At 43.3% G+C, this 18,372-nt stretch overlaps 1 protein-coding gene across 1 annotated transcript in view; it reads left to right on the top strand.

The window, feature by feature from the left end:
- ARFGEF3 (ARFGEF family member 3) overlaps nucleotides 1-18,372 on the top strand; it is a 115,894-nt gene that overhangs the window by 22,888 nt on the left and 74,634 nt on the right. The window contains exon 4 of the mRNA XM_084624378.1: nucleotides 1,490-1,621. Within this exon, the coding sequence (XP_084480504.1) occupies nucleotides 1,490-1,621 (132 nt within the window). The remainder of the gene's footprint in view (nucleotides 1-1,489; nucleotides 1,622-18,372) is intronic.

An 18,372-nucleotide genomic window follows, 5' to 3' on the forward strand; every position in this document is an offset into this window, starting at 1 on the left:
CATCTAAGGGGCTGCATTGGCAGAGTCTGAAGACAGTCCTATCCAGCCCTCTTTGATCAGCTCAGAGGACAGTGGTGCTTTGAAGCTGGAAAGCATAACGTAGACATAAGTAGTGAGGGCTCTGTTATAAATGTATGGGGACCCCCCACTGAAATATTGAAATCAAAATTCCTCCCACATTCAGTAGCACTAGGTGAACTGAAGGGGTTTTATAAATACAACTGAAAATAGCCATGCAGTGCATGTACCAAGAAAATCAGATGCAGGCTTCAGAGAGCTAAAGCATTTGTAGGTAATGAAATGGAAACTGAGCGCATGTTTTCACTTCATTGAAGGAAAATGGACATTGCACCAGGATGCAATTAATGTTTATTGCTAGGAATATAGTTTTGTAGGAAAGGCTTAATACTGCTATTCTACTAAATACAAGTTGCTGTTCACTAAGGTGCAATTCATCCCTGTGTGAAGGGTCAGCACGAGGTCTTGTTTTGAGGGCATAAGTAGGACTTCAGTAGTGCACACGCCTTTGGTGTCTCTGTGTTTCAGCCCCACGTAGTTGAAAGTGGTTTTGTTTTTTGAGAATAATAAAAAGGCCAATATTTAGATTTGAAAATGGGCTCCCATAAAAATTCACTTCAAGTCCATTTTATTATTTTTTTAAGTTGGATTTGCTCTTTTGTGCCACCTTTTCTAGCTCTATCGTGCTGTCCAAAAATACCCACTGTGACACTCCATTACTCACGTACTAGGTTCTTTCCAAGCAAAGGGAACCTGACCGGACCATAAAAATCAGTAGGACTGTGTCAAATCTACCCCTTATATAACCTCTCAACCCCTACCCCCAGCCGAATACACATCAAACTTCATACCACCAGCACAACCCACTGGTCAGGCTGCCTTCTCTTCAGGGGCTTAGTTAATGTTTTAGATTAGTCATCTCTTGAAAGATACATAAATACCTCTTCCCACCCTCTGCCAGTGATTAGCAATGCCACCTCCACAGTGCTTCTGTCCCCCTGGCAACTCAAAGAGAGAGAGTGGGATGATAGCTAAACCTTTATCTCCCACTAAGCAACATGTAAAGTAGTGGTAGCTCTAGGCCACCAAACCAGCCACGTTTTCCACTCTGTACATGTGTTGAAGTGTTACTTCTAAAATGACATTAGCTGAGGGCTTCACCAAAGCCAAGTCCAGCAGCCTTCAGAAATTGACATGTTGAGAGTCCACTGGGAAATGACCTTTTTGAGATCATTTGAGCTGCGAGAAAAGAAATAAAAAAGCCACTTGTAGAATTCAGTAATGAACCCAAAAGTGTTAGTTGCCTCATCAGCAAAGCCTAGATCCCGTCCTGATGGCCTTGAGAAGGAAGGGCAGATATGCAACTAATACTCTGATTACCAATATGTAATAGGTTACAATGGAGTTAAACAATGTGGGGGAGGGAGGAATCAACAGTCTCTGAGATGAACTACCTTGTGCCTTATTGCAGAAGCTGCTGTCTGATGAGAGATTTGTATCCGTGGAAACAGGCTCAGATGAGAAGCAGCTACTAAATCAGGTGCTGAATGCCATCAAAGTGACTCCTTCCCTGAATGAAGACCTGCAGGTAGAAGTGATGAAGGTGAGTGATTTACCAATGTCAGTGCTTGCAACAGAAACTGTCTGACTCGCTCCATGGGTCTGTGAGCAAATTTAGAAGTGTCTTGGACATGTGCACGTCCTGCCAGGAATTGATCCCCTCCTTGTTGACAATGAACGCTCATTTGCATTGCTATCTGAATTGTGTTAAACACCAGCTTTCAGATATTGCCTCTTAACATAATTATCTCCCTTGTTGCTGTTACTCCATGTATATGATAGGAGGCAAATTTAAACTGCATAAAGCATTCACTCTGGTTCGAAAACTTCCTTGGAAGGAGTTCAGAGATGTCACAAGGGCTCACATTTGTATGTGCTCAATGTTTGTTATGTATGCTCAGACTGAGGGTTTGCACACTCAAATACCCTGGTTTGTGCCCACACACTTTTGAAAATTTGGACCACATTCTCTATCTGTTCTTAACCTCCTTTCTAAAAAATTTGATTACAAATAGTGGTTGGCCAAAGCTGGGGGAAGAGGGGGAATTTTGACTTATCTGAGCACCTGCTGGTTACCTCCAAAATATCTTTGAATTAGTGTGTGGGAGCCACCCACATTTTGTATGATTAAAGGAAGCTTTTATTTCTAGAAATACTTGTACTGCTTCAGGATGTTAGCTATATGAGTCAGAATGCTCAGTTGGTAGCTGCCATTGTATCAGAAGTGAGGGGGTGTCAAAAAATGACCTGTCCTGTCCAACAGGCTTTCCAGTACTTCCGGCATTTCAGATGCCAGCTCATGATCCCTTATTAAAGGTACAGTAGAGCATCAACTTCAGTTAACCACATTCCTGACAGGCAACAGTACTGTGATGGATGGATTCCAGTCCTTTGGATGTGAATTTTATACTTGATGTAAAGAATTTCTCTTTGATATCCTCTTCCAAATAGATGCTTACTGTTAGGAGGGGAAACTCATCCAGGAGTAACTCTTTGAGGAACGTGTTCAGAGAGGCCCTTTCTGCATGTTTAAGGCACCCAACACTGCAGTGTATAGGTGCCTCATACAGAATTAAGATTTGTGAAACCATTTGTCCGAAGGGACCCGACTCACCTCTGCTCTTAGATCCAGCTACTCCTACTCATTTGCCTTACAGATTTTGTTTGCTTTTCTGTATTGCTTTGTGGTTTTCAGCACTGAATGTTGCCCCTGCTTAAAGGATTAAAAACAGCCCTTGCTAAAACTGCTCCATATTGGCCAATCGTGCAAATTGCTTCTTTTTCTGTTTTTTATTCAAAGCCCATCATTTCCTTTGTGCCCCTAGCAAAGATCATTTGTGTGTGTAGTACTCAATGCACATATACAAACTGAAGAGTGAGGCCTACCAAAGATGTGCAGTTGGTGGGGGTTGTTAGGGAACTGGGTTCAACTCCTTCATTATTGGGGTAAGCCCCAGCTCTGATGCGACTTAAAGCTGGTGAGAGGGATCCTAAGCACTGATCAACTATATATCCTACCTACTTCAGACACACTGCCTGCCTCCCGCCCTCGACATGCCCTCTGTGGTGGGAGGGGACTGACACAGGGCTAAGAATCAACACATCTGCAATGATAAGGGGTTCTCTTCTATCAGGGGAATTCTCTGTGACCAGTGACAACTAGTTTCCAGCTTCCTGTGTTGTGCAAAGTGGCTGGGAACAGAGTAGGGAATCTGGCACTGTGTCAGATGTTTTAAAGGTCATTGGACCCTGACAGAACGTTCTTAAATGCCTAGTTTGTTGTGAAATAACTCCCAGAATACATAGTGCCACTTATCCAAAATGGTGATGTGCGGTGTGTCTCATCAGAAATATTAGCATAGATGAAATATGAAGTTCCTGACCCAAGTCACTTTGGTATGTAACATGGCAGAAAAGAAAGCATTATAATAACTTACCACACTCAATTTACATCTTTTTCTCTCAAACACCACATCATAGAATATCCTGTCCAATTTTTCTTTGGCTCTGTATCGTCCTGTGCAATGTTGAAGTAAAAATGCTTATTTTAAGGGTTTTAGAGGCCATGCAAAATTGGGCTTGCCACAAAAAGCAGGCCTCAACCTTAACTACAGAGAGGCTGGAAACCATCCAGTATGTAGTTATTTATTATAATTTATATAACTAAAAAGACGCCTACCCAAGATTCTAGCGATCCTAATGCACCATGAACAATACAGTTAAATCTCAGCAACAGTAAACCTTTTAGCCTTCTTCAAAACCCCAGTCTTTTGCAGCATGACCTGAAGGTTATCAGATTTGGGCTACTTCAGTATTCTGGAGTTTTATTTTATGTAGTGCTCCGAGAAGGAGGTGATGGTTTTCAAACTCTCGGGTGCGTCCCCCAAAGGGAGAGCGCCTCACAGTTTGAAATTCTCTGTGCTAAATGGAAGGCAGAAATCGGGGGCCGGGACACATGACTGTGCATGCGCTCCCCCATGCATCATCTCTGAGACACAGATATGCTTACTCTCCCCAGGCACTAAAATGCTTTGTTACAGCTCTGCTTCATGGCCAGAAGGGATCCTTAGCTCATCTGGTCAGACCTGCTGTATAACACCACAGAATTTCATCCAGTTACCCCTATATTAAGCCCAATCACTTATGTTTGGCTAAAGCATATCTTTCAGAAAGGCAACCAGCCTTGATGTGAAAACTTCAAGAGACGGATAACCCACTGCTTTCTGTGGTAGTTTGTTCCATTGGTTAATCATTTAAATTGGAGGTCAGGGGAAAAGTGGGTTGCCACAAAACTGGAGGCCAATTTTGAAATTTGGGCATGAATGTGTACCTGAATTACCCTCATTCCTGGAGATGGTCCCTTCCAGGTCAAATTTGAAGCACCTCAGCTGGATAATGTGGGTAAACATATACTGTTCTGCACACTTTTTTACTAGATGTAGGGATAAACAGAGGGATTAATCTCCAAGGCTGCCAATCTGGTATCGTTTCACAGTGTAACATATCAAAACTCGTGGCGAACGGGGGAAGTCCCGGATGACTGAAAAAAGGCTAATGTAGTGCCAATCTTTAAAAAAGGGAAGGAGGAGGATCCTGGGAACTACAGGCCAGTCAGCCTCACTTCAGTCCCCGGAAAAATCATGGAGCAGGTCCTCAAAGAATCAATCCTGAAGCACTTACATGAGAGGAAAGTGATCAGGAACAGTCAGCATGGATTCACCAAGGGAAGGTCATGCTTGACTAATCTAATTGCCTTCTATGATGAGATTACTGGTTCTGTGGATGAAGGGAAAGCAGTGGATGTATTGTATCTTGACTTTAGCAAAGCTTTTGACACGGTATCCCACCGTATTCTTGTCAGCAAGTTAAGGAAGTATGGGCTGGATGAATGCACTATAAGGTGGGTAGAAAGTTGGCTAGATTGTCGGGCTCAACAGGTAGTGATCAATGGCTCCATGTCTAGTTGGCAGCCGGTGTCAAGTGGAGTGCCCTAGGGGTCGGTCCTGGGGCCGGTTTTGTTCAATATCTTCATAAATGATCTGGAGGATAGTGTGGATTGCACTCTCAGCAAATTTGCGGATGATACTAAACTGGGAGGAGTGGTAGATACGCTGGAGGGCAGGGATAGGATACAGAGGGACCTAAACAAATTGGAGGATTGGGCCAAAAGAAATCTGATGAGGTTCAATAAGGATAAGTGCAGGGTCCTGCACTTAGGACGGAAGAACCCAATGCACAGCTACAGACTAGGGACCGAATGGCTAGGCAGCAGTTCTGCGGAAAAGGACCTAGGGGTGACAGTGGACGAGAAGCTGGATATGAGCCAGCAGTGTGCCCTTGTTGCCAAGAAGGCCAATGTCATTTTGGGATGTATAAGTAGGGGCATAGCGAGCAGATCGAGGGACGTGATCGTCCCCCTCTATTCGACATTGGTGTGGCCTCATCTGGAGTACTGTGTCCAGTTTTGGGCCCCACACTACAAGAAGGATGTGGATAAATTGGAGAGAGTCCAGCGAAGGGCAACAAAAATTATTAGGGGTCTGGAACACATGACTTATGAGGAGAGACTGAGGGAACTGGGATTGTTTAGTCTGCAGAAGAGAAGAATGAGGGGGGATTTGATAGCTGCTTTCAACTACCTGAGAGGTAGTTCCAGAGAGGATGGTTCTAGACTATTCTCAGTGGTGGAAGAGGACAGGACAAGGAGTAATGGTCTCAAGTTGCAGTGGGGGAGGTTTAGATTGGATATTAGGAAAAACTTTTTCACTAAGAGGGTGGTGAAACACTGGAATGTGTTGCCTAGGGAGGTGGTGGAATCTCCTTCCTTAGAAGTTTTTAAGGTCAGGCTTGACAAAGCCCTGGCTGGGATGATTTAATTGGGTATGGGTCCTGCTTTTGAGCAGGGGGTTGGACTAGATGACTTCCTGAGGTCCCTTCCAACCCTGATATTCTATGATTCTATCATTTAAAGAAAATATTACAAACTGTTACAAATAAATCTCATTAACAATAGGAATACCTCATTAGAGCTAACAATTAATTTATTAACTACTTAAGGTTCCCTGATAGTTGTATTTTTGCGGTTGTTTTTTTTTTTTGGAGGGGGGGGTGTAAGGAAAAAGGAAATTACCCAAAGGATAACTGTAATTTCTGTTGGTAACAAAATACACAGCATTCAAATGGCTCAAAATGAGTAATATTAATACATTTAATTACAACAACTGTGTATTAATATTGTCTAATGTCCCCAGCTAATTGCAGTTTTTGCATTCCTTTTGTTCTGGAGAGTTATCTGTTTTCCTTGATCTATTCTCATCATATTTTAAACTCCTATTTTTGTTACTAACTCCATCCCTGTTATGCTTTTGGGATCTGTTTCAAAGCCCACTGAAGTCAATGAAAAGACTCTCATTGACTTCGGTGGGCTTTGGATTGGTTCATTAGGGACACAAGCATGTCCCCTGCTATACACTGTCCAAAATGAAGGTGCCAAGAGGAACTCAAAGCTCTCATCTCTCATAGTGCCTGTTGCTCTGGTATGTAGCAGGATCACATCAACACCTCTTATCTCTTCTAGGAAACTATGAATTTTGATTAAAAATGGAATTTCACTTTGCAATAAGCAAACGAGTAAATTAATCAAAACTCAGGTGGGGATTTGCTGGCAGTAACGTTAATCCTTCTGAAACCAACGTGGACTGTCTCTTCATAAAAGCCATCTCATATATAGTGAATGCATAGGGCTTGCCAACCCTCCAGGATTGGCCTGGAGTATCCCAGAATCGGCATCGATCTCCCGGTGACTATTGAAAGCAATCCAGGAGATTTTAATAGGATACTTTAAGAAAATGACATTACCTCATGTTGTGGGGGTGGGGAGGAAAGGGGGGAATCTACCAGAATAGCTTCAGTCAGAGTTGGCAATCCTATGAATGCATGAGGATTCCCTATCGCTTCCTTCTTTAGGAGTACTGTTTCTCTTCTTGAAATCCTAGTCCTCGTTTCACTTCTCAATCATATTGAATGTCGGAGGCCCAGTGACTGACCCATCTCTGACTCTAACACCAGTATTTTTACATGGACTGGTAAATGGTGATTCTTATGTAAACTTTTCTGATATTTGGCACCCTGGTGCCTAACTTCTCATTGTAAAGCTCTGAAAGTTCCACAAACCAAGGAAATGAAAGTTCCAAGACCTTTCTGGATTATGTTTGTGCAACACTAAGCATATATAGCAAATCACAAAGGCTTCTGTTAGGTTGCATATGATCTTTCTGGCCCCCGTCCTCCTACAAACTTGCCTTCAGGTCATATGTTCTTTGATGATTGCCTAAAAATCTGATAATCTCCATATGGTATTGTTGTTCTTTGTCAAGAAAAAGATGCATTGATATAGTGAGCACGATACAGGGTCTATCTCAGTAATTATTCTGGCTGGGTCATTTCACACTTCTTCTCTACCTCCAACCCCCATTCTGGGCCGTGAAATATTCAGACACAGACTCACTATTATTCCCATATTTTTAACTTAATGTAAGGTTGTTCAATCGCATTTCCTCATAACAAAAACACTAAAAAGCGACAAAATCAGGAGGTAAGGCAACAACTACACCCAACACAATACTAGTCTCCAAGCATTAGTCCACTATCATCACAACACTAATACCCTCTCGAACATGCTCCATTCCAATTCAGCAACTCATACAACCTTACGATAATCAGATCAACGATGTATATATCTATATACAGGTGACAGTGTGGCTGGATGGAGCTCTGGACTGGGGTGCAAGTCCTGGCTGTGCCCTTGACTTGCTGGTGGCATTTCAGAGGTGCCCCGGTTTCCCCCTCTGTAAAATGAGCATAATGTTCCTTAGCTCCTTTGTAAAGCACTTTAACATTTACAAAGCGTTGTATAAGAGCTAGATATCCTTACGTATATGCTACTAAACTGAACGAATACTAATGACAAATGTGATGTGTTGTATAATGAAGTAATAAATAGGTTAGTTAATGTTCTGCATTGCAGAGGTTTTCAGGCCCTTGACAAGTGCACTGACTACAAGGGTGTTGTTGAATTGAAATTGCTTGTGTTAGCTTTAGGGGCCACATCTTAATTTCAATGAATTAAATGCTAGCATGCATCTGGCTTCTAGGGTTGTATGGGACTACCTTATACAGCTGGTACTTGTGGCACTGAAAGAGTTGGCAGAGAACTAGCCTAGAGTCTGAAGAGATGCTGGGAAGGCTCTTGATTAAGGTAGAGACAAACACAGACTTTTTTGTCTTGAGCTTGAAAAGCTTGTAAAATGGTTTTAGCAGTTTTTTTCCCCCTTATGAAATTAGACCATTTTACTCGCAAGATCATGTGCAGTGTTGACAAGAATACTATCGGCTAAGGTCAGGTCAGCAGTGCAAGAGGAAACTGATCTGCTGCTGGACAATTTCCATTTCTCTTTTTGTGATATTAAAGGTGAACGACCAACACCTCTCTTTTCTGGGTCTCCTGGTAGCCAAAAGGAATTTAGCTCAGACCATGAACTTCTGGCTCTAAAGCAAGCAAATCTAAATATAAAAGGAAAGTGTGTTAGACAAGAAAGCTCCAAAGAGCAAGGACCTTTTTTCTTTTTTTTTTGCACAGAGTTTTATCATATGCAATATTCATTCTTCCCACATTATTGTGACATCTATTTGCAAAATGCCAACCTTCCTAATGATTTAGTTTGCAGCCTAATTCTTTATTTTATAAGAAATTAAACAGGGGGTTCCTCTCAAAACTCCCAATGCAAAACAGACTTAATGCTCTTTTTTTTAACAGTCATGGATAGAGGCTCAGTCAGAAAAATCATATATTTAAGTATGGTGCACTCGCTTCTGATCACTTTGGAGGAACAGCAGTAATGTTAAAATAGCAGGCAAATCCTTCCAGAAAGTAACAATTGGCAATTTAAGATGTGCCCATCTCTCACCACTGCTTTTGTTTGCTCTCTTTGTAATTTCAGTTAATTCAATGAGCTCTAGTATATCACTGAGAAGCTTGGGTGTGCAAAGAATGTGGGATTAGACCCTATAAAAGAATTTGGGATGGAAAACCTGAAACTACTGAGACAGATCCTACATGGGAGGATCAAGAGATGGAAATACTTAATTAAGGCCATCTCTGATGGAAAGCCGTTTGCCTGAGATAGTGTCAGTGGTGACCTTTTCTAGTATTTATGAGTCATTATTTCACTCTTAGTTAATGTGATAAAGATGTTCTGGTTATAGGCTCTGAATATTTCCTGCAGCTCTAATAGGCAGGGCTCCCCATCTTCTTTTCTGAACCCAAATAAACTTATCTTCAGGCATTTAGCAGCCACTAATTGGTATATCGCATGGCATGGTTTGGAAACAAGCAGCATTGCAAAAAAGGATACAGTTTATAAAAGGGTGTTCAGAGGAAGAAAGGGCTCTGCTGATCCCTGGCTTTGTGTTGTCTACAGTGACCCGCTGTTTGATTTAGTAAAGATTAGTTTATTCCCAGCAACTCCAAACTCATATTTGTTGGTGGATTAGGTGTACTGCTCTCTGATTTGTATTATCTTTTATGTTCTATGGATTTCACTGAGGAACCAGACAATGCTCTGTTTAATCCATGCATGAGATTTAATGAACCTTTGCTTAAACTGCTTTAAGGGAACCTTTTTCTATACCTTTTTACTTACCCATTAATACAGTATTTGGGAACCAGCATTTTCTGTGATTTCAGCATTCACTTTGTCTAAATGCATAAGAGAAATCCAAAAATAGAAATTAACTTCTACAGTCATAAATTTAGGTACAGCCAGCACAGATAGACCACAGCAAATCATTCTGCCTCTAAAATACTGGTATCAGATTGAGCATTCGTAATTAGGGTCCTATCAAATTCACAGTCCATTCTGGTCAATTGCATGGTCAAAGGATTTTTAAATTGGTCAATTTCAGACTTTCTAACTGTGGGGGTCCTAACCCAAAATGGGATCATGATGGGTCGTGGGGGTGGGGGGGGTCCCAAGATTGCCACCCTCATTTCTGTGCTGCCTTCAGGGCTGAGCTAGAGGAGATTGGTGGAGGTGGGTAGGTGCTGGGGGTTCCTAGCTGCTAGTCCAGGCCAGTGGCAGATTAAGGCAGGGCCCCTGGCCAATTTGTGAGCCCCCGAGAAAAATGGGTGCCCCAGCCCTGGAAGAAGCCCCAGTGGCAGTAGCCCCTACCTGGTCTCCCCCAGTCCCGACAGGAACTGTGGGGGAAGAAGCCCCAAGTGGGTACACTGACCCTGGCTGCAACCGCAGGGGCTGAAGCCCTGAGCTCCAGCTGGAGCCATGGCCAGGGGTGGGGAGGGTAGCCATGGCCAGGGGTGGGGAGGGTTGGAAACCTTGAACCCGGGCTGCCCCAAGCCCCAGCTGGAGCAGCGGGAGGTGGAAGCCCCAAGTATGGGATGCGTTGGCTGTAGCCGCCGGGAGCAGGAACCACCGGGGAAGGAAGCCTCGAGCTAGAAGCTGTGGGTTGGGGGAAGGGGCCCGGGGGGTGGGGGAGGGGGGGAGGGCAGAAGCTGGGAGCCCAGCTCCTGGGCTGCTCCAGCATAGAAGTGAGGGTGTAGCACTCTCATTTCTGCACTGCCTCTCGAGGTCAATCTGATCTGCCCACCAAGAGTGGTCGTGCAGGGAAAGACAACTCCTGTCCCTCCCCAGCCCAGCCAGACTAGCAGCTAGGAACCCCAGGAATATCACCGATGCATTGTATTTTCCTCAGGAAGTCAGTGGTGTTTCGAAGATAGCTAGGAGTGCTGGTAGCGTAGGGCCTGAGGAGGGAGTCTACGTAGCCAGACGATCCTGCTGTCAGGGTGCCAATGCCTGAAGAGATGGGGCGTCCAGGATTCCCAGGTTTATGGATCTTGGGTAGCAGATAGAATACCCCTGGTCAGGTTTCTAGGCGTGTGTCTGTGCGGATTTGTTCTTGTGCTTTTTCAGGGAGTTTCTTGAGCAAATGCTGAAGTTTCTTTTGGTAACCCTCAGTGGGATCAGAGGCTAACAGCTTGTAGAATGTGGTGTTGGAGAGCTGCCTAGCAGCCTCTTGTTCATATTCCGACCTATTCATGCTGACGACAGCACCTCCTTTGTCAGCCTTTTTGATTATGATGTCAGAGTTGTTTCTGAGGCTGTGGATGGCATTGTGTTCTACACAGCTGAGGTTATGGGGCAAGTGATGCTGCTTTTCCACAATTTCAGCCCGTGCACATCAGCGGAAGCACTCTATGTAGCAGTCCAGTCTGTTGTTTCGACCTTCAGGAGGAGTCCACCCAGAATCGTTCTTTTTGTAGTGTTGATAGGAAGGTCTCTGTGGGTTAGTATGCTGTTCAGAGGTGTGTTGGAAATATTTCTTGAGTCAGAGACATCGAAGATAGGATTTTCGGTCACCACAGAACTGTATCATGTTCATGGGGGTGGAGGGGCAGAAAGAGAGGCCCTGAAATAGGACAGATTCTTCTGCTGGGCGAAGAGTATAAGTGGATAGATTAACAATATTGCTGGGTGGGTTAAGGGAACCACTGTTGTGGCCCCTTGTGGCATGCAGTAGTTTAGATAGTTTAGTGTCCTTTTTCTTTTGTAGAGAAGTAAAGTGTGTGTTGTAAATGGCTTGTCTAGTTTTAGTAAAGTCCAGCCACGAGGAAGTTTGTGTGGAAGGTTGTTTTTTATGGGAGTATCCAGTTTTGAGAGCTCATTCTTTCTTTCCCTGTTTGCTGTAGAGGATGTTGATCAGGTGGTTCCGCAGTTTCTTTGAGAGCGTGTGGCACAAGCTGTCAGCATAGTCTGTGTCGTATGTAGATTGTAATGGATTTTTTACCTTCAGTCCTTTTGGTATGATGTCCATCTGTTTGCATTTGGAAAGGGAGATGATGTCTGTCTGTATCTGTATGAGTTTTTTCATAAAGTTGGTGGATTTCCACTCCATACGGCTAAATTCAGTGCCTTGCACAATGACAGGCTTCAGAGTAGCAGCCGTGTTACTCTGTATCCGCAAAAAGAAAAGGAGTACTTGTGGCACCTTAGAGACTAACAAATTTATTTGAGCATAAGCTTTCGTGAGCTACAGCTCATTTCATCGGATACATGTAGTGGAAAATACAGTGGGGATATTTTATATACACGGAGAACATGAAACAATGGGTGTTACCATACACAAGGTAACAAGAGTGATCAGGTAAGATGAGCTATTACCAGCAGGACGGGGCGGGGGGAACCCTTTTGTAGTGATAATCAAGGTGGGCCATTTCGAGCAGTTGACAAGAACATGTGAGGAACAGTGGGGGGGATAAACATGGGGAAGTAGTTTTACTTTTTGTAATGACACATCCACTCCCAGTCTTTATTCAAGTCTAATGTAATGGTGTCCAGTTTGCAAATTAATTCCAGTTCAGCAGTCTGAGCATACAAACTCAGAAGAAATTGCTGATCTCTGCTGCCAATCTGTAGTTGAAATAATATATCCTCCTTTTAAATAATATATCACTTTAGTGCTTTCTTGGCTTTTATTCCAATAATTTTTACTCCCTAAAACAGCTAAATTTGAGAGGCAAATAATGTTAGCAAAAAAAAATTCATATGGGCCCTTGGTGTGTGTTGTAACAGAAATGATCCCTCTCCCACTAGAAGTGTTCCAAATATTTACAATGAAAAGGGAGAGTATTTAAAATTCAGGTTTGAATATTTTGGTACAAACTTAAACAGGTCCATTTCGCCATCAAATGAAATACATTCCAGCAAAAACAAACCCTTTCTGAGCAAAGATAGTCCTGTTCCAAGCAAAAGGTGGATTTGAAACATGAAAGTCAAAATGTAATATTTTTGTGTTTTACTGCAAAAAACAAAAAAACAAAAATTGATCAAATTTGACAGAAGAACTAATTTTGAGAGAGTGGAATCGGGGAGGGAGAGAAAAATCGTGTGAAATTTCACTATGTTCAGCAGATAAAACAGTGATGGATAAAGAGCTGAAGTAGATAGTGGCCTGTTTCACCACCTTACCATCTAGAGGTGTGCTGTAAATCTTTGCACTGTGGGAGATGACCTGTGTAGCATGTGTGGTCACATGACCCCTTCCCTTGTATTCCTCATTTCAGTTGTTTACTGGCCAACTGACTGACTGAAAATTGACGTGCATTATAGACCAAACTTACATATATTGGTCACAGTTTTAGGGAAACCCCCTTTGACCCCTTCCATGTGCTGTTCAAGGTATGTCTCTTTAGGTGTTGGGCCTCTAGCATTCACCTCTGCCTGGGCTGGCCCCACGCCCCTTTCTTCTGAGAAGGGATTCAGGCTGCAGTGCCCTTCAATCCACTGTGATGATCCCAGCAGGACTGACCTTAGAGGGACTATTTCAGAGCAGTAGTTTGCTAGGATTTAACTTTCAGGGCCAAACCAGACTTATTAGAATGGCTTTTTCACAGCTTGTACTATCATTCAGCAGTGAGCCTGAGCAGAGCAGAAAGGCACTAAAGGCTCCAATTGGCATTGTCTGTGCAGAGCCTAACGGTTCCACAGATGAATACATGGCAATCGAAGGACATGAAGAACTTTTTCCTCCATATCCAAAGAACCTACCATGAGGCAATGGGCAGTACCTGGCAAGAAAACCACACTTCATCAGTTTTACAGCCCCAATTTGGGGTATGGATCCAATTAAATTACTGCCCCCTGGGTTACTTCTCTCTGACGCATTTTCTATCCCTTATGAACCTTCTCGAACCAGCAAAACTATAAAGGAGCAAAATAAGCATTTCATGTTATTGGCTCAGAACCTCTAGAAGTTAGGTACAAAGAGTGACTGTCGCTGCTACTCCAAAACTAATTCACTGCTGACCCGGCATGGCATTTTTAATATAAGGTTAAATGCAAATGTAGGTCCGTCTGTGTTTTTATAAAGCATTTTTCAGAGAAGAATGGCCTTGTTACCCATCTGTGTAAGCTTGCGGCCTGAAACACTCACTCTGTTCAGCATTGCAGACACCTGAGACGTGGCCATTGATCAGCTATAACGGATGGAAGCTGTAGCTATGGGACTGTACCTCCCATCCCTATTATACTGCTCACTGCTCTCTCTTGCCTTACGCTGACTGAAACCCAGTGAGGTTGCACTGGTGTGACAGACAACAGCATTTGACTATTATGTGCAATGTTGGCATGTTAATATTACAGTGAGAATGTCAACATTTTCATATCCTTACACTTGTGTTTGAAATGTATAGTCTTAAGATTGCATTATTTTTTCCCCATTTAATACAGACCCCATGCAAAAAATTACATCAAAAGAACATTAAGGGTGAGATTGAGACTTTACCTCTAGCCACACATGAGGGACTGCACTGAACTCCATCAGCCCAGGGAAGGAAGTGTAGCTCAGGCTCCATCTACACTGCAAAAAAGCCTTCACGGCAGTGGCTCAGAGCCCGGCTCTACAGACTCAGGCTCACAGGGCTAATGCTACGGGGCTAAAAATAGAAATATAGACCTTCCTACTCAGGCTGGAGCCCGGGGTCTGAGATCCACCACCAAATGGAAGCTTCTACACTGCTATTTGTAGCCCTGTAGTGCAAGCCTGAGTCTGCAGACCCAGGCTCTGAGACTGGCTCCCGCAGGTCTTTTTTTTTTTTTTTTTTTTTTGCAGTATAGACATACTGTCTGAAAGCCACAATTCATTCCCTATTTCCCATATTGCTGTATAACCCACACTCCTTGTGGGTGTGGTGCTCATTAATCTCTATGTGGTCTCGGTGCTACTAGTCGGGGACAGAGCACCACAACCAGGAGGTGTGTGGGTTACAACTGTGTGGAAAGTAACTGCAGCTCATTACCATGCACCAGGTTAGCTCCACTGACCACTGTGTTTAAGGGGTAGCATCCAAGTTCTAACCATTCCCCACCCACCCATTCTCTGTCCCCCTCCAGCCCAGTGTAGCTTGCTCTCCTCTTCAAGCTTTGACTGTCAATCCACACAAAAATGAGAGAAGGGAAGTTTTATACCTCCTTACGCCCCTGTGAGACTGTATATGGGTAGGTTATAATCTAGACCTAAAGTTTTAAAATGAAGCATTCAGAAGTCAGGAAATGACTAGTGACATCTGTGCAGTCTTAACTCTGCTCTTTGCGCCTATGCATTGCAATACAATCTTTTGTTACATGATTATGTACTGGGCTAGATCTTCATGTCTGGCTGAGCTATGTTTGGTGCAGGGTACATGTGGAAAGGGAAAGGTAGCTCTAATCTATCTTTCTGGTCCTCTAATCTTCAGCCTGACTGGGGGCTGAACCAACCCCTGGTTTAATTTAGAGCAGCCCAAGAGCTTCCATAAATGATGCCAGGTGGAGTAGTACATTGGCAGTTTCTCTTTCAGCTGGGGTGAAGCCCCACGCCTGGCTTACCCAGGAACACCGCTTTCCCCAGCAGGTAGAGGGGCAGAACAAGTGACGTAGAGGTGGCTATGTTGGCTTATACTACAACTATATTAGGGGAGACTCCAGCTGCCTTGTTAGGACAGCTCTCCAGAGCAGTGCAGAGGGAACAAGGCAGGGAGACAGGAACTGGCCCACTGTTTTTTCTACATGATCCCTGCTCCTTCGCTACAGATTACCTGATCCCAGTCCAGTGCATTACCCATACCACCATTTTTCCTCTTCAGCAGACCCTTTTTCAGTCTATAACATACAATTTTGACAGGGAAGGAGATGAGAGAGTTCTTGACCCCAGGCTAAGTCAACCCTGCCTCATTTTTTTTGTCCAGTGTACACAATAAACGAGCCAAATTTTCTGGATAAAATAACACGTGATCAACTGTAATATACGATGTACAACAGGGCAGAGTTAAGATTTCACAGACAACCTTTGAATTTTGTCATTTCCTATTTTTTGACTGCTTTACTTTTCAGCTTTCATATTCTTATAGTTTTTGTGCATGGAAATTGCTACTGTTTTCAAAAAAGAAAAATGAAGAAATAAAAGGAGTACTTGTGGCACCTTAGAGACTAACCAATTTATTTGAGCATGAGCTTTCGTGAGCTACAGCTCACTTCATCGGATGCATACCATGGAAACTGCTGCAGACATTATATACACACAGAGATCATGAAACAATACCTCCTCCGACCCCACTGTCCTGCTGGTAATAGCTTATCTAAAGTGATCATCAAGTTGGGCCATTTCCAGCACAAATCCAGGTTTTCACACCCTCCACCTCCCCACACACAAACTCACTCTCCTGCTGGTAACAGCCCATCCAAAGTGACAACTCTCTTCACAATGTGCATGATAATCAAGGTGGGCCATTTCCTGCACAAATCCAGGTTCTCTCACCCCCCTCCAGAAACCACACACACAAACTCACTATCCTGCTGGTAATAGCTCATCCAAAGTGACCACTCTCCCTACAATGTGCATGAAGAAATAAAGAAATTCTATCATGCTTAATAGGGCCCTTAATAGGGCCGTACTAATTCACGGCCATGAAAAATGCATCACAGACTGTGAAATCTGGTGTCCGTCCCCCTGTCCGTCCCCCTGTCCCCCCATGAAATCCAGTCTTTTGTGTGCTTTTACCCTATACTATACAGATTTCATGGGGGAGACCAGCATTTCTCAAACTGGGGGTCCTGACCCAAAAGGAGGTTGCAGGGTGGGGGGCGCAAGATTATTGTAGCGGAGTTGAGGTATTGCCACCTTTACTTCTGCTCTGCCTTCAGAGTCGGGTGGCTGAAGACCAGCAGCTGCTGGCCAGGTGCCCAGCTCCGAAGGCAGTGCCCCGCCAGCAGCAGCAGAGTATCAAACCATGTCACCCTTACTGCTGGGCTGCTGGAGAGTGGCAGCTGCTGACTGAGGGCCCAGCTCTGCAAGCAGCAGCTCAGAAGAGTGGCAACACCATACCACGCCATCCTTACTTCTGCGCTGCTGCTGGCAACTGCTCTGCCTTTAGCGCTGGGCTCCCAGCCAGCAGCCACCGCCCTCCAGCTGCCCAGCTCTGAAGATTGCACCAGCAACAGCAGCACAGAAGTAAGGGTAGCAGAACCACAACCCCCGCTACAATAACCTTGTGACCTCCCCACAACTCCTTTTTGGGTCAGGACCCCTACAATTACAACACCATGAAATTTCAGATTAAAATAGCTGAAATCATGAAATTTACAATTTTTAAAATCTTATGACCATGAAATTGACCAAAATGGACTGTGAATTTGGTAGGGCCCTAAGTATTAGTTTAACTAATAGTAAAATGCTGTGTACTATATACCAGATGCCATGGTGATGTGTGGTATAAAATCCTATAAAGTCTAGAATAGTACCATGCAGCAAGCGCAACCAGTGAGTCAGCCTCCTTTGCCTCATTTGATGCACATCTTTCTATGTCCCATGGAAGGAGGCGGGGCTTTGAGCCCTGCATCCCTTCATAAAAACTCTCAGGTGTAGTGTGGGAGGAGGCAGAACTCCCTACAGATTTTCATAACCCACAAATGCGGTCATAGAACCAGGAGAACATTGGTAAACCATTAAGGGATTGAATTAGAAAGGTCACTGTGTGGGCACAGAGTAATATTTTAAAGCCCTTTAACTTTCACAAATTGCTACCAGCATTTTCTCAAACCACCAAAAACTGCATCTGCAGCCTAAGTATCTATCTTCTGGCCATATTTCAAGTTTCTACTTCAAACTGTTAAGATACTTCAGCTGCTTAAGAAAAATTACCCCCAAAAAAAAAAGTATGATGGTAAATGTATTTTCTTTCCACTCTCATCAGTCTTGAAAGTGGTGGAACTGTTTCAGCTCAAACCTTCCAAAAAACTAACTCCTCAGCCAAGAGCGAATTTCCATGTTTCATCTCAAAAGGAAGAACGCTGAAAAAGTCATAGGCCACTGAAGATGACCCTTAAATTTTAGCACTTCCTAAGGTAGCTCTTTAACTTTTGAGTATTTCTGTGTGCTTCACCCATAATTAAAGCCTTAACATTAAAAATCATGTGCAATATTAAAATATAGATACTAGGGCTGTTGATTAATCACAGTTAACTCACGCGATTAACTCAAAAAAATTACTCATGATTAATTGTACTGTTAAACAACCGAATACCAATTGAAATTTATTAAATATTTTAGCATGTTTTTCTACATTTTCAGTATATCAATTTCAGTTACAACACAATACAAAGTATACACTGTCACTTTATATTATTTTTGATTACCAATATTTACAATAAACGATAAACAAAAGAAATAGTATTTTTCAATTCACCT

Source organism: Lepidochelys olivacea (genome assembly GCF_965140295.1).
Source record: "Lepidochelys olivacea isolate rLepOli2 genome assembly, chromosome: 3".
In the NCBI taxonomy this organism is placed as follows: Eukaryota; Metazoa; Chordata; order Testudines; family Cheloniidae; genus Lepidochelys; species Lepidochelys olivacea.